Genomic DNA, 20498 nt, shown 5'->3' with positions numbered 1-20498 from the left:
AGCACCGCGGCAACCCCTGGAGTGGCGCCTGTATATCGCGCTATAAGGGGAGCCACGTGCCCCCCCACCCTCGGTTCCTTCTTGCCGGACAACTCTGACAGAGGGGAAAGAGGGCGGGGTGTGGAATAGACATGAGCAACACATCTTGAAGAACGCCAGTTATGGAACGGGTAACTGTTCTTTCTTCTTCGAGTGATTGCTCGTGTGTATTCCACAGTAGGTGATTCCAACCAATATCTGTTGGAGGTGGGTAGGAGTTCACGACAAACCAGGATGGAGTACCACCCTGCCGAATCCGGCGTCGTCCCTAGACTGGGCGACGATCGCGTAATGCGAAGTATATGTGTGAACTGAGGCCCAAGTGGCTGCCCTACAAATGTCTTGGATAGGGACATGGGCTACGTAGGCAGCTGATGAGGCCTCGTAGAGCGTGCCCTAACGATTGGTGGCGGGGGAACCCCTGCCAGATCGTAACACATGAGTATGCACGAGGTGATCCAGCGGGAAAGATGCTGGGTGGAGAAGTTGCCCCTTCACCCGCTCAGCCGAGGCAATAAAGAGTTGCAAGGATTTCCGGAACGGTTTGGTCCGATACAGGTAAAAGGCCAGCGCCCTACACACATCGAGCATGTGGAGGCGGCGCTCCTCGTTAGAGGAATGGCTGGGCTTAGGACAGAGCACGGGAAGAAAGTTGCTCTGTTCCATATGGAAGGTGGTGACCACCTTTGGGAGAAACGCCGGGTGTGGGCAAAGCTGGACTTTATCCCTGCGGAAGACAGTATAGGGGGGTCCTGAGGTCAAGGCCCCAAGTTCCGAGACCCATCGGGCCGACGTGATCGCTACAAGGGAGGCCACCTTCCACGAGACGTGAGACCAGGAACACGTGGCCAGGGGTTCAAAGGGAGGCCCCATGAGTTGGGACAAAACCACGTTTAGGTCCCATTGCGGCGGGGAGAGGGAGGAAGGGGGGGCCTAGCATACGGGAACGAACGGTCGAGGCCCTTCAGGAAATGGGAGGTCATAGAGTGGGAGAAGACCGAGTGAGTGCCCTTGCACTGGCAGGTGGAAGGCCGATATGGCCACCAGATGTACCCTGACCGAGGCGGGTGCCAGTCCTTGGGCCCTAAGGGAGAGGAGGTAGTCCAGAATAAGCTAGAGAGGTGCAGAGGAGGGTGAAACTCCCCGCTCACTCGCCCACTTGGAGAACCTGGACCACTTTGCCATGTATGTCTGGTGTGCGGACAGCTTCCTGCTTTCCACGAGGACCCACCTTACCTGCTCTGAACACCTGCCCTCCTCCTCGTCTAGCCACGGAGCAACCACGCTGTCAGGTGGAGCGCGGCTAGATTGGGACGGAGGAGGCGGCCCCCAGCCTGGGAGAGGAGATCTGGGCGATTGCGGCAGCGTCCTCGGGGGGGCCGCCAAGAGGTGAAGGAGGGTACCGTACCAGTGTTGGTGGGCCCACGCCAGGCTATGAGGATGACTCTCGCCTTATCTGCTTTTACCTTTTGTGGGACCCTGTCGATGAGGGGAAATGGCATGAAAGTGTAAAGGAGCTGGCCCGACCACCATAGGAGGAACGCATCGGAGATCGCTCCCCACCCCTCCTCTGGAGCAGAACTGTGGGCAACACTGGTTCTGGCGGGTTGCAAAGAGGTCGACCCGGGGAACTCCCCACTCTCGGAAGAGCCAGTGAGCAACATCCGAGTGGAGCGACCACTTGTATTGAGGGGAGAAAACCGTGTTGAGGCGATCTGCCTGCGTATTGCGGATGCTCGGGAGATGTACGGCCCTCAGGAAGATATCGTGGGCTATACAAAACTCCCATAGGCTCAGGGCTTCCCGGCAGAGGGCTAGGGAGTGAGTCCCGCCTTGCCTGTTGATATAGTACATGGCGGCAGTGTTGTCCGTGAGGACTCTGACCACCTTGCTGCAGAGATACGTGTGGAAGGCCAAGCACGCCAACTGCACTGCCCTGAGCTCTTTGACATTTATGTGAAGGGACAGGTCTAGGATCGACCATGTCCCTTGAGTCTGCGTGTTCCCCGTGTGGGCTCCCCAACCCAGGTCCGATGTGTCGGTCACCAGGTCTACAGACGGGCTGGCATCCCGAAAGGGAACCCCTTGCAGCATATTGCTCAGGTAAGACCACTATCGGGGATGGAACCGTGAGAACCTTGTCCAACCCGTCCCGGGCCTAAGAGAATTGGGAAGCTAGCCAGAGCTGGAGGGACCTCATTCGGAGTCTGGCATGGCGGACCACGTACGTACATGCCACCATGTGGCCCAGAATTCGAAGGCACGCTCTCGTCTTTGTCACTGGGAAGGCCGTGACCGAGGTGATGAGATCTCTCAGTGCCTCGAACCTGTCTAGGGGGAGAGAGGCTGTGGCCCTCGAGGAGTCCAGTAGTGCTCCAATGAACTCTATGCGCTGAACTGGAATTAAGGTTGACTGGGTCTCGTTCACCACTAGTCCGAGACCGGCGCCTGTCGAGAGGAGCAGCCCCACGTGGGTCTTTACCTCAGAATGTGAGTCGCCCTTGAGAAGCCAATCATCCAGGTATGGGAAGATCTGGACCCCCTCCCTCCTGAGTTAGGTCACTACCACAGTCATACACTTTGTGAAAACCCTGGGTGCCGTGGATAGGCCAAACGGGAGGACCGCAAACTGATAGTGGTCTAACCCCACTAGGAAGCGAAGGAAGTGTCTGTGCCCCTCGAAAATATGGATGTGAAAGTACACATCCTGGAGGTCCAGGGATGCATACCAGTCCCCCGGGTCCAGGGAGGGGATAATAGAGGCCTGGGACACCAGGCGGAACTTGGAGGGGGCCAAAAAACAGTTTAGGCCCTGGAGGTCCAGGATGGGCCTGAGGCCCCCTTTGGCCTTCGGGATCAGGAAGTACCGGGAGTAGAATCCTTTGCCTTGGAATTCTACCGGTACTCTTTCCACCGCCCCCAGGTGCAGTAGACAGTCCACCTCCTGACCCAGGAGGAGGGCATGCTCCGGGTCCCCCGGGACTACCGGGGAGGATGGGTGGTTTGGTGTGGGTGAGGTGAACTGCAACATGTAGCCCCTGGAAATGGTGCTGAAGACCCACTGATCCGATGTTATACAGGAACATGCCATGTGGAAAGCAGACAAACGGTTGCAGAACAGAAACTGTATTAACTGGCGGGTCTCCCTGGCAACTAGCCTGGTGCCCCCCTGCAAATAGTCAAAACCGCCTCTTTCCCTGCCTTTTGCCCTTAGAGGGTCCAGGCTGCAGGGCGGAGTGGGACTGCCGCTGAGACCGGCGTTTTTGATCCCTCAGTCTCTTATACAGGGGCTCGTATCTGCTCCTCACCGGTTGAGCCAACGGTTGCGGCCTGGCCTTGACCTTAGCCGGAGGGACGTAGAGGCCCAAGGTTTGCAGGATGGTATGGGAATCCTTCATCCCATGCAGCCTGATGTCCGTCTGGTCCGCAAAGAGCAGTCCTCAGAGTGGAAACTGCGTCCCGCTGGAGAGGCTTGGTGAGCACCCAAAGGAGGCTTGCCGCGGGACCAGGGGCCCGTCCCCGGCTGCATGCCCGGAACCGGCAGGCTCATAATGTCTTTTGCAACTTGCATCGCCTCCAGCGTCGACGGCATCCGTACCAGTGGGGATGCGCGCGCGGATGACGCCGGGCTGCTCCGCTCAACACGAGTCGGAGGCCTGGAGGCCAGGGGGGACTGAGGGCTGCCCGACCCGGGACCAGCCTCCCCTCTTTCCTTGTCTCGGCACTGCTGCGAGGTACGGCCCTTCCCGTGTTTCTTGGAGGGAGAGCGGTGCTGGCTGGTCAAGGGGGCCTCGCTACGCACCGACGATGTGGCGGCGGGTGCCAAGTCTGTTCGGCGCGCCGGAGTTGGGGCCAGCGCCGACTCCATCAGGAGAGCTCGAAGTCTAATGTCTCTCTCCTTCTTGGTCCTTGGCTTGAACGACCTGCAGATTTTACAACGGTCGCTGATGTGAGTCTCACCCAAACAGCAGAGACACTCAGTGTGCGGGTCACTCCTAGGCATAGAACGGCGACAGGAGTCGCACGACTTGAAGCCTGGGGCACACGCCCTGCCCTGAGCCCACTCTAACAACTGAAGAAACAATCCACGAATGGTACCACGAATGGTACCACTAAGGTCAAGAAGAAAAGGCTGCAGCAGAGCTGGAGCACAAAGTTCCGACTACCTTCACTGGTGGCAAGAAGGAACTGAGGGTGGGGGGAGCGCGTGGCTCCCCTCATAGCGCGATATACAGGCACCACTCCAGGGGTCGCCACGGTGCTCCCCCAGTACGGGGGGAAAAACATCCGCCCATTGGTGCACGTGGCGAGCATGCACGCCTACACATGAGCAATCACTCAAAGAAGAAGTTCTAATGACTTTCACTTTAATAAGCACCCAATGCAACAGGCTTCCACAGGCTTCATAGAATTGTAGGACTGGAAGGGACCTCGAGAGGTCATAGTCCTGCCCCCAGCACTCATGGCAAGACTAAATATTATCTAGACCAGTGGTTCTCCACCAGGGATATGTGTACCCCTGGGGGTACACAGGTCTTCCACGTGGTCCATCAATATATTTGCCTAGTTTTACAACAGGCTACATGAAAAGTACTAGCGAAGTCAGTACAAACTACAATTTCTTACAGACAATGACTTGTTTATACTGCTCTATATATTATATCAGTGTTTCTCAACCTGGGGGTGGCAATTTATTTTATAATTATATGGTAACAATGAGAAAGTAAGCAATTTTTCAGTAACAGTGTGCTGTGACACTTTTGTATTTTTATGTCTGATTTTGTAAGCAAGCAGTTTTTAAGTGAGGTGAAACTTGGGGTATGCAAGACAAATCGGCCTCCTGAAATAGTAGTCTGGAAAGGCTGAGAACCACTGATCCATACCATCCCTGACAGGTCTAACCTGATCTTAAAAATCTCCAATGATGGAGATTCCACAGCCTCTTTAGGCAATTTATTCCACTCTTAACCACCCGGACAGGAAGTTTTTCCTAATGTTCAGCCTAAACATTAGGTTGCTGCAATTTAACCCCACTGCTTCTTGTCCTATCCTCAGAGGTTAAGGAGAACAATTTTTCTTCCTCTTCCTTGTAAAAAAACAAACAAACCTTTAACAGGTTTATGAATGGGGAAGAACATATGTAGCTCAGGGTCTAATTTGTCCTGCAAAACCTTTATTGGTAATGATGTTCAAGATCAAAGGACCAATCGTGACTCAGATCCTGGGATGAATTTGCAGAGCTGGTAGTTAGGAAAAAAAATATTATTTTACTTGTAAACTGAGCAAACTTGATACCAGACTCAAATAACTATGATGCCATTTGTTCCAACCCTGACATTCTATGATTCAATCTTTTTCTGAGTAGAACCTCACTTTAAGGTATTAGAGGACTCATTTGTAGTTTTCTTTGTTATTTTTGTTTTTCACAGATGTTAAACAGTCATTTAAAAAAAGTTAGGAAACAACAGATGCAATCAAAATTTGCTTGAGTATATATTGCATTCACTATAAATGAACATACAAGTGCGCCATATATGAGGCTCACTCATTACCTGTTCTGTTTCAAAGATATCCCGCAGGTGTTCAAGCCCAAGGCTTTTCAGGAACTGGCTGATATTCATGTCAAGACCAGCGACTATAATGAAAGAAATAGATCAATGTAGAAGATATCCAACATCCAGCATAATGTCAGCTTGTCCTCAGTTTCAAAACAGCTCTCTATAGTCCTCAGAGAAATAATTATAGGTTATAACCTACCTCATACAAAAGTTCAGTAAATCTGAATGTTAAACGCACATGAAAAACCACCACTTAAAACAGCAACATCTGATTTCAGTAAAACTGGACGGCAAGTTACACAGGACTACAGATGAAGACAGGTGCATTTTTGTTATACAATCTTTCAGATGCTGATAGACAGCATGTATTTCAAATATTAATCAAAGGATTAAAACTTTAACAACCCCCTCCCACCAATCTCACCCATCATGTTTCCCCAAATCAAAATGATACCCATTAGAATTTTTGTCCAGCAGCAACAGCGGAAATCTGTGCATTTAGTCAGTGACCCTTGCCTTTGGATTCTGAGCTAATCATGAACAAAACGATAACTAAGAGGAACAGTCACCCAAAGAGCAGAGGCAGAAAACAGGAGAAATAGAGCAATTCACATTTCCTTTGAGATGGGAGTATTTTTATATTCAACATCTTCAGAATCAAGTAAGGCAGAATGCAATGCTAAGCACCTTCTTATTGTATAGAAAGCAACGGAGTCTTACCCAGCGGAAAAATTACCTTCTCCTTCTTTTCTTTCTGTTCCTGCTGCTCCATCCCCAGCATTTGATGCTCCTCCCACTGCAAGTTCTGCCAGAGGCCCTGTAAGGTTATCTATGCTGCTGGCAGCAGAGAGACAGGAGGGAGTAGATGCTGGTGAGATTAGAGAGGCACTAACTACAGTTGCCTGAGGTTTAAAACAGGTAGGCAAGGCTTCTGGAGGCATTGCATCTATCAGCAAAGCTCTGATATCATCAGCCTGAAAGACAGAAAGAACATTCACATAGGGCCTTATTGTCATTAAAATCACCATCTATTCATTTACAAAGGAAGGAAAAAAATACATTCAGTGGATAACCTTATCCCTGGCCCCCATCTAAATAAAACTCCCAACAATCTCATAACATAGGTAATTCATTTTGAAGAAAAACTATTACAGGATTAAATCTAAGAAAAATACAAAAATTGCACGCACTTAACAGAACTTTTTAAGACCAGGTCTATTTTCTATTATATATTAGAGAGTTAATTAATTTTTTTCCTCGCGGCAGGGTGATTTTATAGATGTTAAGGCCGGAAAAGACCATTAGAATAATTTCATCAGACCTGCATAGCAGATCAGACAATTTCACCATGTAATTCCTTCTTCGATCCTGTAATCGCTGGTTGAGCTAGAGCACCTATTTTAGGATTTGTCTAAACATTAGAGAGCTTGCAGTGGCGCTGCTGTAAGCTCTCTCATGTAGCCGCTCTAAACCGACGGGAGAGAGCTCTCCAGACAGCTTAACTACGCCAGCCCCCATGAGCGGCGGTAGTTGTCGGCTGTAGAGTGTATCACGCCAACATAGCGCTGCCCATGCTGGCAGTTGTTGGTGTAACTTATGTCGCTCAGCGGGGTGCTTTATTCACACCCCTGAGCACCATAATAATTTAATTAATGGAGATATCCCATCTCCTAGAACTGGAAGGGACCTTGAAAGGTCATCGAGTCCAGCCCCCTGCCTTCACTAGCAAGACCAAGTACTGATTTTGCCCCAGATCCCCAAGTGGCCCCCTCAAGGACTGAACTCACAACCCTGGGTTTAGCAGGCCAATGCTCAAACCACTGAGCTATCCCTCCACCCCCAAACATAGGCTGTAGTGTAGACATAGCCTTAGTTTGCAGCAATTGTCCACATGGAGCCTGTGGCCGCGCACTAAAAGTTCACTAGTGTGCTTTAATATACTCCCATTTCAAAGCAGCATAAATCAAAGCACCCTACAAAATTTTTAGTACACAGCAACAGGGTCCACACAGACACTCAGTGCACAGCAGGCTAGCACACACTAGCAGTCCCAAGTACAAACCTGCTGAGACCCCACAGGTACGTACTTGAGATGGCTAGCCCTTGTCATTGCTCACCGCTGCTGCACAACTGTGGCTACACTACTATTTTTAAATTGTTAGCTGAATATGAGTTAGTGTGAATGTGTCTGCATGAGCTGGGAATCACACCAGTAGCTCCAAGTGTAGACATAGCCACAGTTTGCAGCAAGCTGAAGTGTAAGTCTATCCTGCACGAACTTGCTGTGCATTAAGTGTGCGTGGACCCTGCTGCTGTGCACTAAAAGTTCCTGGTTTGAAACAGGAAGAGATTAGAGCACACTGGGGAACTTGCTGCAAACTAAATGTTCTTTTAGATAAGCCCATAGGAAGATGTCCAATCTTGACTGTAAAGACTTCGAAAGATGAGGAATCTACCATTTCCTTTGGTAAGCTGTTCCAAAAGTTAATTTACCTCACACTTTTACAAAAAGCGTGCACCTTCTTTATTGTCTGAATTTGTCTAGCTTCAGCTTGCAGCCACTGGATGTCATTATGCCCTTGTCTGCTAAACTGGGGAGACCTCTACTATCAGAAATCTCTTCCCCATGTGGATATTTGAAGAGCATGGTCAACTCACCTCTTGACCTTTTCTTGGAGAAACTTAAGAAGTTCAGTTAAGTCTCTCACTGTAAGTCAGGCTGTCCAGACCTCAACTTCTTCTTGTAGATCTTTTCTGAACGCTCTCCAATTTTTCAACATTTTTTTAAAAATGTGGACAGTAACATTGGACACAATATCCAGTAATAGTCTCACTATTGCTGTGTACAAAGGTAAGAGCACCTCCCTACTCTGACTTGATGCTCTCCTGTTTATAAATCCAAGCACTGCATTAGCCCTCTTAGCCATAAGATTGCAATGGGAACTGATGGTCTGCTGGCTTCCACAATGATCCCTAAAGTCCTTTTCAGAGTCACTGTTCACAGAATCACAGAATATCAGGGTTGGAAGGGACCTCAGGAGGTCATCTAGTCCAACCCCCTGCTCAAAGCAGGACCAATCCCCAACTAAATCATACCAGCCAGGGCTTTGTCAAGCCGGGCCTTAAAAACCTCTAAGATAGGAGATTCCACCACTTCCCTAGGTAACCCATGCCAGTGCTTCACCACCCTCGTAGTGAAAAAGTTTTTCCTAATATCCAACTGAAACCTCCCCCACTGCATCTTGAGACCATTACTCCTTGTTCTGTCATCTGCTACCACTGAGAACAGTCTAGATCCATCCTCTTTGGAACCCCCTTTCAGGTAGTTGAAAGCAGCTATCAAATCCCCCATCATTCTTCTCTTCTGCAGACTAAACAATCCCAGTTCCCTCAGCCCCTCCTCATGTGCTCCAGCCCCCTAATCATTTTTGTTGTCCTCCGCTGGACTCTCCAATTTTTCCACAACCTTCTTGTAGTGTGGGGCCCAAAACTGGACACAGTACTCCAGATGAGGCCTCACCAATGCCAAATAGAGGGGAACGATCACGTCCCTCGATCTGCTGGCAACGCCCCTACTTATACAGCCAAAATGCCACTAGCCTTTTTGGCAACAAGGGCACACTGTTGACTCATACCCAGTTTCTCGTCCACTATAACCTCTAGGTCCTTTTCTGCAGAACTGCTGCCTAGCCATTCAGTCCCTAGTCTGTAACAGTGCATGGGATTCTCCCGTCCTAAGTGCAGGACTCTGCACTTGTCCTTGTTGAACCTAATCAGGTTTCTTTTGGCCCAATCCTCTAATTTGTCTAGGTCCCTCTGTATCCTATCCCTACCCTCCAGCGTATCTACCACTCCTCTCAGTTTAGTGTCATCTGCAAACTTGCTGAGTGTGCAGTCCACGCCATCCTCCGGATCATTAATGAAGATATTGAACAAAACCGGCCCCAGGACCGACCCTTGGGGCACTCCGCTTGAAACCGGCTGCCAACTATACATGGAGCCATTGATCACTATCCGTTGAGACCGATGATCTAGCCAGCTTCATCCAGCCCATACTACTTTAACTTGCCGGCAGGAATACTGTGGGAGACCATATCAAAAGCTTTGCTAAAGTCAAGGAATAACACATCCACTGCTTTCCCCTCATCCACAGAGCCAGTTCTCATCATAGAAGGCAATTAGGTTAGTCAGGCATGACTTGCCATTGGTGAATCCATGCTGACTGTTCCTGATCACTTTTCTCTCTTCTAAGTGCTTCAGAATTGATTCCTTGAGGACCTGCTCCATGATTTTTTCCAGGATTACCGGACAGGAACATGTGTGGAGGTGCAGGGGGAACACGTAAAGTGGATTTATTTGGGGAATGGTGTCTAGACTACTCCATGAGTCTGTTTTCCTCCCCAGACCAGCCTCCTCACCCCTGACTGTGGCTCAAACTCTCCTACTCCCTCCCCCCTCTATTTCAAACTAGTCTATTATACAGTTCTCCCCACATAGCAACCATCAGTAATGGAGTCACCTGGAATTTATAAACTCTGTGTGCCCTATAAGATATGTGGAAACTATTTTTAACTAATCCTGCCACTAACAAAACCCAAGTCAAAGACACGTATTCAAGAAGACCTACAGCTAACAACAAGTTTGGAGGTTCTGGGTCATTCTAGCCACATTGTTCTGGAGTTACGTTGTACCATAAAATTGGTTGAGAATTATTGGGAGAAAATTATTTAAGAACTGAGAATACCTTTTTTGGAACACTCATACTTCCTCAAAGTCTCATCTATTTCTCTGAAAGGATTCAGGTAATGTAGTGTGTGCTGGCTAAAGCTCACATCTGTAACATTTCAGGTGGATAGGTTCAGTTAGGGTAAAATTAAAGTGCTGGGAATGAAACTGGTACTTTAAACCTTAACTAAGAGATACCAGAATCTCATCCTATGTGTTGTGCATCGGCTTGCCGCCAAGAGAGGGGTTGTGCATGGACGTCAAGAAGTCCTGGCCACCCTACCCTTCCCAAATCCCAGACTGGAGAAGGCTGAGGACCACTGGCACAGTGGAAGCACTGAGTGTCATTTAATACATAAAGCCAATTCTTTATAACAGTTTCTGATGCTTTGCAATATGAACGTACCGTTGCCAGATCTAAAGGTGTTTGACCCTCTTGGTTCTTCATGGTTGGATCTGCTCCATGAGCTAGTAGCAGAGCACATAGCTGTGTTCTTCCTTTTTGTGCTGCTTCATGCAACGGTGTGAATGCCCATTTATCCGTTGCATTTACACATGTGCTGTATTTAATCAAGAGCGCTGCTATATCCACATGCTGAAAAAAACCCACAATACTTTTATCATTAAAGTATACAGTAGCTGCTACAGGGTACAGCAATGTAGAAGCCATACAATGCGATATTGTTAAGCCACATCTCCATTTCTTTTATGTAGAGATAATATGGATATTCAGAGATCCTCTTCATTCCCCCTCCCTTTGTTTACTCCGACCTCCACCACTCACCTGCCTATGTCACAACAACTTTCCCTCCAGTCAGACTGAAAATCGTTCCCATCAGCTATGGGCATATGAACAATGATGGACATTCTTTCCTCTTCCTGAGCTCAGCTTTGCAATTTCAAAGCTGTGTAAGGCAGCACAAGGCCATATTTTGTTAGCTGAATAAACTACATTTCTCTAAATATGAAAGTGCTAAGGAAACCCCAACTTCCCAATTCTCTCCAGGGAATCAGTCGTGCGAGTTGTTTTGGATTGCATTTAATCATGTGGTTTAGTTATACTGTATATAAGCTATTAAGCAGTTCAGCTCCAGAATAATGAGATTAGGTGATTTTCTTTGCTTGATGCTACAGAAAGAGAAGATTATGTGGAGTTTTAGATTTGTATTATCTTATTCTAAGAAGAATTCTTTATACTTTCAGACCCTGATCCTGCACATATTTACAAATGTGCTTTACTGTGTGTGACGTCCAGTGTGTAAGTGTTTATAGGACTGGGACTTTGCTGAGGAAAGTTAATGTGTTTACTCCTGAACTGTTCTTTTTATTTCTGGAGCTCAGATACCACTATGAAGTCCCTGGGAGCAGGAAGAACATTCCAGATACTGACAAGCAGAACAAGTACCATCTTTCTTCAGATTGCTGTAGCTAATATGGCCTGATGTAGATTTTAAATATGTATAAACCGGGATAAAGGAACACGTTTCATACGCTGTTTTTGTTCTGCTTAGCAGTTCATTGACTTACACCCAATGTTAGAAAACAAACGGTTAAAGATCTACAGAATATCAATATTATTTTCTGTGTTCTAACTATTGTGGTTTATATAGTGTCAGTTATTGCATCTTAGTGACTTGGGCCACATTTAAAGAAGTGCTCCCATTTGGGCACCTAAATAAGTGTTCAGATTCAGTTGCAGCTGCTGGGTAATAAACCCTTTTGAAAACCTGGCCCTTGAGCATTTATTTCATTATTTGGTACAATGAGCTACAAAACATACTTTTAACAAAACTTATGCTGGTAGTTTCCCTCAGCTACATTTATTTCCATAGGCTACGGATGGGGCATTTTAACAGATATGTAATCTGTTTTTGTACCCACCCTTACAACTACAAACCATTTAAAATCATCATCCAAATTAAAAAAGAAGAAAAGGAAACAAATTATAGGGAAAAATTACTCCCTGTATCACCTTCCTATGAGTGTTTTTACTAACTGGTTTATCATTGCATAAAGGCAAAAGCAGTACGCTCAGCGAAAAAAATAGCAGATTGAAGTATGAAAACTTGTTTGAAATAGTCAGCACAGACCCAAACCCAAAGATTCATGACACTGACAGATTTCATCTTTCCCTACAGTTTTTTTTAAAGTAGCTACCAACCTCTCGCAAAAAGGCTTGACTTTATCGCTAAAGAAATATTGTTTTAAAAGATTGCTAATCTCACTTCTCCCCTTCTGAACTTTCAGAGCAATTGGTATTTCCCATATTTTTCTGCCACATGGTATAAAAGACACTACCTAATTATATGGTAAATAAGCAGGGTATATCCAACATTAAGATGGGGGAACTAAAGGAAAACGCATTTTTAACGAAGGAATTACAAAACGTTGAATATATTAGATAAAAATTCAGGAGCAACAACAAAAGTATTCCTCCCTTCACAGCTAATCTATGCCATATCACTGAGATTAAGAGGTGCTGATGGGTAATATACAATAAGGAGAACATATAATTTTTTTTTTAAAGCTGATGAAAACATTAAACACAACTCTCATTAACCTCACAGAAAAGGTGACACTGAATTAGATTGGAATTATGATTTCTTAAAGTGATTATTAGTGTGAAACAATTATTGGCCATTTTCTATTCCAAATACCCTCCAATTTCTCTTTCAGCAGATTAAAACATTTGATGCTGAAATTATGGGTGTTAGCTAAGGGTAAACGTATAGTCCTCTGCATTAAGAATAAGACAGAAATCACAACATTTATTTTCATTTGGAATCCATTTGGAATCCATGGTCAGTTCAATGCACTCTAAGACCCTCTCTCCCAATATTTGTTCATTTTACTTCAAGGTCATTAGACTTTTGACAAAGCATATTGCCACTCACTTCCACTCTCTGAAAAACATGGAGATAGTAGTTCCCAGGTCTCCTTCCATGATTATCAGACCTTTTTGGCTAGATAAATATTTTATACTGACTGAAAATGATTGTGGTAACTGTGATAGGCCGGCACTTTTCTCCCTTGTATCCCACTTCTAAAACCAAGTTTTCTAATACAACACTAAATCAGAGACTGTGGACATCTGTAAATGGCAGAGGTAAGAGATGTCAAAGGCATATAAAAAACCATGTCTGTCTCTGATATCCTTTTTTCCTTCTGCCTTCTTTATGTAAGATTTACTGTTTAGCAATTGGGAAAACCAAACTTGTTAAATTTGCTCACAAAATGTCTGAGGGAGCAATAAACAGCAAGGATTAAGTACTGCTCAGTTCTTAAGAATTTAAAAGAACTATCCTATACAGCTGTGACAAAACACAGTAAATGAAACGCAAGGCTAACAAATGTGATAAATAACACTGGTCTACAATGTTTGAGAAGTCGTCTACTTCAGAGATAAAATGTGCTATTTATTATGTATTTTGATGTGCTGAATTCAAATATGACAATTAAAACAACTGATTGGCTACTGTTTCTAAGATATTTAAGTTTTTACATTTTATGTCTATGTATATTGTGTAGATAGTAGAGTTTTAATCATAAAATGCAAACCTAGGTCTTTTCATGTGTTTATGGTTGCTTTACATGATAATATTTCACCTGTCCTGTTTATGTAACACTTTAAAAATCAGCAAAAGGGTTATATAAATAAAATGTATTATGAAACAAAAGGCAAAAAACTATTATGTACATAGTTTAGTCCTATTCAGTGTCTACTCGGTGCTTCTTGGCTTGTCTCTTGTATTCATTAAATGGAGCATCTCTTGTCACTGTCCAGCAATAGTCTGCAAGCATTGATGGGCTCCATTTTCCCTGATAGCGTTTCTCCGTTGTTGCAATGTCCTAGTGAAATCGCTCGCCGTGCTCATCGCTCACTGCTCCGCAGTTCGGTGGAAAAAAATCTAGATGAGAGTGCAAAAAATTTATCTTTAGTGACATGTGGCAACCAAGGCTTTTGTATGCCTTGAGGAGGTTTTCCACCAACAACCTGTAGTTGTCTGCCTTGTTGTTTCCGAGAAAATTTATTGCCACTAACTGGAAGGCTTTCCATGCCGTCTTTTCCTTGCCACGCAGTGCATGGTCAAATGCATCATCTCGAAGAAGTTCACGAATCTGAGGACCAACAAAGACACCTTCCTTTATCTTAGCTTAACTTAATCTTGGAAATTTTCCACGGAGGTATTTGGCAAGCTGCTTGTGTTTTGTCAATGGCCTTAACAAAGTTCTTCATCAGACCCAGCTTGATGTGTAAGGGTGGTAACAAAATCTTCCTTGATTCAACAAGTGGTGGATGCTGAACACTTTTCCTCCCAGGCTCCAATGACTGTCGGAGTGGCCAATCTTTCTTGATGTAGTGGGAATCTCTTGCACGACTATCCCATTCGCAGAAAACAGCAGTACTTTGTGTATCCAGTCTGCAGACCAAGCAAGAGAGCAACAACCTTCAAATCGCCACAAAGCTTCCACTGATGTTGGTCATAGTTTATGCACCTCAAAAGTTATTTCATGTTGTCATAGGTTTCCTTCATATGGACTGCATGACCAACTGGAATTGATGGCAAACATTGCCATTATGCATTAAAAAAAACCAGCTTTAAGACTCATCTTCGATGAATCAATGAACAGTCTCCACTCATCTGGATCGTGAACGATGTTGAAGGCTGCCATCACACCATCGATGTTGTTGCAGGCTACAAGATCACCTTCTATGAAGAAGAATGGGACAAGATCCTTTTGACGGTCACGGAATATGGAAACCCTAATATCATCTGCCAGGAGATTCCACTGCTGTAGTCTGGAGCCCAACAGCTCTGCCTTACTCTTGGGTAGTTCCAAATCCCTGACAAGGTCATTCAGTTCACCTTGTGTTATGCGGTGTGGTTCAGAGGAGGAGGATGGGAGAAAACGTGGGTCCTGTGACATTGATGGTTCAGGACCAGAAGTTTCATTCTCTTCCTCTTCCTCGTCTGACTCAAGTGAGAATGATTCTGGTGCATCAGGAACCGGCAGTCCTTCTTCGTGGGGTACTGGGCATATAGATGATGGAATGTTTGGATAATGCACAGTCCACTTTTTCTTCTTTGACACACCTTTCCCAACTGGAGGCACCATGCAGAAGTAACAATTGCTGGTATGATCTGTTGGCTCTCTCCAAATCATTGGCACTGCAAAAGGCATAGATTTCCTTTTCCTGTTCAACCACTGGCGAAGATTTGTTGCACAAGTGTTGCAGCATATGTGTGGGGCCCACATCTTGTCCTGATCTCCAAGTTTGCAGCCAAAATAAAGGTGATAGGCTTTCTTAACCATAGTGGTTATACTACGCTTTTGTGATGCAAAAGTCACTTCACCACAAACATAGCAGAAGTTATCTGCACTGTTCACACAAGTACGAGGCATCTCTGCTCACTTTGGCTAAACAGAAATGTGTCCCTTTGCAAAATCAAACACTGACAAATAAGAGAGCATGACACTGTATGTTTTCTAGAGCTGATATAGGGCAATTTGTTCAGCAGAGTGATGTAAGCTTCGTTATGATTGCATCATCCATGACTTCTAGGAATAACATGATGCAATTCATATCATGTATGACGCAATACCAGCTTCAGATTGCATCATTCATTGTTTTGCCTAAAAAGCAAGTACTGTCCAAACCCCGTCATAGATTTATTCATAGATCCAGTCAAAGATGTATTTTAGTCATTTCTGGTTTAAATTGAGATCCCTTCCCTTTATAACTCACTTATCCTCCACCATTCCCAAGTTAAGGGTCGTATATACTGACCCAACAGCATATCTTGAAAACTAGAGCCAATCAACAATTTTAAGCATCATTTTCGTTCTCAGTGACCCAGAATTAGTAAAGTTTGACTACATTTATTTCAGAAGCATTTTGGCTGTAGAACGGTGTAATCTGTAGTTTAACTATATAAAATGTATATATTAAAAGCAAAGGATTGACCTCGAAGACATAGAAAATGTACTGAGCTGTGAGGGATTGTTCTGCAAAGATGGAAAAGAGCTAGTTTACTAAAGTTTGAAAATACACCTGCAGCATAAGACTTAAAAAATATTCAAATAATGTTAATGACTTCAAATGATCCCTAACAAAAGGAAGAATCAGATTAGAGACTTGCATTCCATTGTTAATCCTTCCCATCATACACCCAGGTACTGCAACATATCTGGTACAGTATCTGAAATAACCACTGACAAACAGGCATAAAATATAGCATCACAACAGCACAATTAAATATATGCACTTTGTTAACTTGCATTTGGTATAAATGTCAAAACAATTTTGGACTCAATTATCGCATTCAAGCCATTTCCCCTCTGATCTCCAGTGCAGTTATTTTTGTCAGTGTTCTAGTTGCTGAAATTGCATTTACAATAATGGGAGGAAGTAGAGGAAAACACAACTGGAAGAGGCAAACAAATCTGGTATTAACTTAGTGTCATGTATGTAGTCTTTCATCTACCTGGGATTCTGTCAAGAACGGATTTCACGCAATTGCTTGTAATAGATTTCCTTCTGAACTCACCCACAAGGTAAAGTGGCATGTAGTGTTTTAGGAAAAGGTCCATCTTACATCTGTGCAGATATTGCACATAAAGATGCTTGATTCTCTGTATGTTAATGCTGCTTTGTGAGGGTGGGAAGGAAGGGAGATCACTAACAGACTACTCGTCCTAATAATGCTGCTCCACAATAAACTTGTGCTTGATCCACAGACACTGCTCTCTCTTCCTTCCCACTCAAACTCTTAATCACCATCTGAATCTTTGCCTATTTCTACAACTGCTGGAGAGATTTCTTTGGTTAAAAACAAGAGGTGCCAAACATTATGCCAACTTGCTACAAATGTTTGGTTGTCATAATAACTACTGTTTCAATGGTATTCCAAAATTTCTGTAAGTGACCCTGTATACAGTAGTACCAACTGCATCCCCCTCCTAGTCAAATGTTGGGCTTTTGTATGAAAGCCACCGAGACCTGTGGGAGTATGATATAGCAGTGACGTGGACCAATAATTCTCTCATGGCTACGGAGACCAAACTTCGTTCCAGATAAGACAGTCTGTCGCAATACTTTGCTTTAGATGCAACCACTTGAAAGACTTCCCCCTACTTTGTGTACTAAAAATATAACAAAAATTACTAGAAGCTTAGCACTGTAAATCACAAGTATAAATGCTTATACTTACCCCATAAGATGCTGCATTATGTAAGGGGATTAGTCCTCCTTTGTCTTGAGCATTAACGTCAGCACCATGCTCTAGAAGGTATTCAGCTACTTCCAGGTTATTATAGCCGGCTACAAAAAGGAAAAAAAATAGAGCATCAGTAGAGCTAACAGAAAAACTGGGAAGGTGGGAAAGCTAAAACTATTTGATTGTTAGAGTTCAATAGCACCTCTTTTGCAAGCTACTTTCTTCCTGTAATATGTCTAGCGAGCTGGCATAGTAACCAAGGCAATTCGCTGTGAAACTATTACTATGTCAGTTCCTTATAACATGCTCTGGTTTTTGTTGATTATGTTGCATAACTGTGATAAGAGAGTCTAGAAGCTCTGGTAAATTGCTTACCTGCAAGATGTAATGGTGTTGAATTTCTTCCTTGGGTGTCTCTGCAATTGATATTATCTGGTGTACACAGCTTCTGCACTCTTGCCAGACAACCCTTTTTGGCAGCATCTAGCAAGGCAGCGTCTCCCCGCAGCAAGTCCTGTATATCTGTGTCTCCTTCTTTCACCAGATCTAGAGGAGTGTTACCATCTCTGTTCTTTTTTGTTGGATCTGCTCCATGCTACAAATAACAACTCTACATGTTATTGCCACAAATACATGAGTGCAATACTTAGGTATGTCAGTTCATGGACTGCATTCTGCAGCATAGCACTGTAAATACTCTCAAAGCTAGTGAGATTTTGGCAACCCATTTTCATAAATTAACAGCCATGTACTTTAGCGGATACCCACTGAACAGAATATACATTATGAAAGCTAAACCCAAACTGCTAATCTACAAAGCAACCTTACAGGTCTGAAGAGCCTTGTCTATACTAGAGGACTATGGTGCTTTAAACGTACACTGCACTTGCATCCATACACTACACAGCTTGCTATGGTTCAAAAGTTTTGGCACTGCATCATTGTAAAGGCAATTGCTTGGAGCAAGGCTCATCCCAGCCAGGGCTGGCTTTAGGAAGTGCAGGGCCTGATTCGAATACCCGGCGGTGGTCCGGGTCTTCGGCGGCACTTCGGCGGCGGGTCCTTCACTTGCTCTGGGTCTTCCATGGCACTGAAGGACCCGCCGCCGAAATGCCGCCAAAGACCCGGAATGAGTGAAGGACCCACCGCCGAAGTGCCGCCGAAGACCCAGACCACCGTTGGGTGAATACAAATTAAAAAGTTAGGCGTTCTTCTTCAGGGCCCTCTTAGGCGCGGGGAATCAGCCTAAAGCTGGCCCTGATCCCAGCTGTATTCTGCATGTGGTCATTCTTCACAGTTGCAGTGCTAGCACAATCTAAAAGCACTGGTGTCGTAAAGGCACTTCTGTACAATCTGACAATGCTCCTGTAACCCCTTTGGCAATCCACTCTGTAGGTTGTGCAAGTTTCCTCCTATACCCTGATAATTCTGTTTTGAGCTACTGCAGCTTCTGAGTTTTGTGCTTTATAAGCTGCTGCACTGCCACATAAAGGCTTTCTTGTTCCAAAACTTAAGTATATATTTGTATACAATACAAAATGCTGATTTCTACAATCCACATTTAAAAGCTTTTAGTACAGTCTCTCTAACACACAAACCTCTGCCTCTGGGCCTTGCAGAATAAGTACCCAGTGTACTGGTCCTGGAAAGGATGGAGGAGTGCTGAATGTTGATGCAGTGCAATGGAGCACTCAGAACAGGATGGCCCATAGGAATGTATTGCATCACTACAACTTAGTGAGTTGCACCATTGTTAATGGCAACAATGTAGCAAAGCTGAGATTCAGGAGAAGAATGCGAATCTACAATAGGGAACGTTTTTACCAAAGGTTAGCTCCCACATTACTTTCTCCCCTTAACTTTCCCGCCATTGCTAACAATGGTGCAGTTCCTGCGGTGTCATAACAGTGGGAGAGCTGCAATACACAAGGTGCTGGCAACTGCCAACATATTACCCACTGTTGTATAGCAATGTTCAGAGCAGTTTAACAGTTGTTAGCACCAGCAAAGCAGCCCTGCTATTAGCTAAGTTGGGCAATTTGGGGGGGAAAGTTTACCATTGTGCTGCTTCCAAGGCTGTGTCTATATTAGACAGGAGTATAGAGTAAGGATGTGAATTGAAGAAGCGGGCAGAGACTGGCGCTAATGCATCCAGGCAGCTTCTGGAGAGAGTGTTCTCTGTGGCACATTGTTTAAAATGTCTACTGCAGTCTTCTGAAAATTACAACTCTATATCCCTAATGTGAAAGGTTTCAAAGTGGAACTTTTCTCCTTCTGGAGGACAAACAAAACACACATCCATTGGCTCAGATATATGCTGACAGGGCCATATATAAACAGACAGGGAGAATGCTATTGGCATGGCTACTGAGAAACAGACAAAAATTAAGGAACACAAAGACAGTCCTCTTCACCTACAAGCACAGAGAAGCAAAGGAGAGGATGCAGTTCAAAGCAAGGTAATGGAAGAGAAGGTCACACGAGATAAGGCCAACAGCACGCATCCCAAAAATCCATTTGAAAAAACAGCTTTATTTTTAATTTTTTTAAATTCAAGTGTAGTGGAACAAAGAAAGGCAGATTTCAGGAGGGTGCAAATTCCGCAGCACAGTGCACACCAAAACAAAGGCATTATTGCCAGTCAGAACAGCAGAAACCCTTCATAGCAAGTTTCAGAGTAACAGCCGTGTTAGTCTGTATCCGCAAAAAGAAGAACAGGAGTACTTGTGGCACCTTAGAGACTAACAAATTTATTAGAGCATAAGCTTTCGTGGACTACAGCCCACTTCTTCGGATGCATATAGAATGGAACATATAATGAGGAGATATATATACACACATACAGAGAGCATAAACAGGTGGGAGTTGTCTTACCAACTCTGAGAGGCCAATTAATTAAGAGAAAAAAAACTTTTGAAGTGATAATCAAGCTAGCCGAGTACAGACAGTGTGATAA

The 20498-nt window shown here is 44.8% G+C and overlaps 1 protein-coding gene across 1 annotated transcript in view; it reads right to left on the bottom strand.

Annotated features, from left to right (window-relative positions):
* The window catches only part of TNKS (tankyrase), a 291341-nt gene that overhangs the window by 22730 nt on the left and 248113 nt on the right, over positions 1-20498 (bottom strand). Inside the window, exons 16-20 of the mRNA XM_034770778.1 lie at positions 17918-18137; positions 17537-17646; positions 10729-10917; positions 6334-6571; positions 5592-5674 (exon numbers count right to left, since the gene is read on the bottom strand). Of these exons, the coding sequence (XP_034626669.1) occupies positions 5592-5674; positions 6334-6571; positions 10729-10917; positions 17537-17646; positions 17918-18137 (840 nt within the window). The remainder of the gene's footprint in view (positions 1-5591; positions 5675-6333; positions 6572-10728; positions 10918-17536; positions 17647-17917; positions 18138-20498) is intronic.

The sequence above is a fragment of the Trachemys scripta genome, chromosome 5 (assembly GCF_013100865.1).
Source record: "Trachemys scripta elegans isolate TJP31775 chromosome 5, CAS_Tse_1.0, whole genome shotgun sequence".
Taxonomy (NCBI): Eukaryota; Metazoa; Chordata; order Testudines; family Emydidae; genus Trachemys; species Trachemys scripta.
This window is presented reverse-complemented; position numbering and strand designations above follow the sequence as displayed.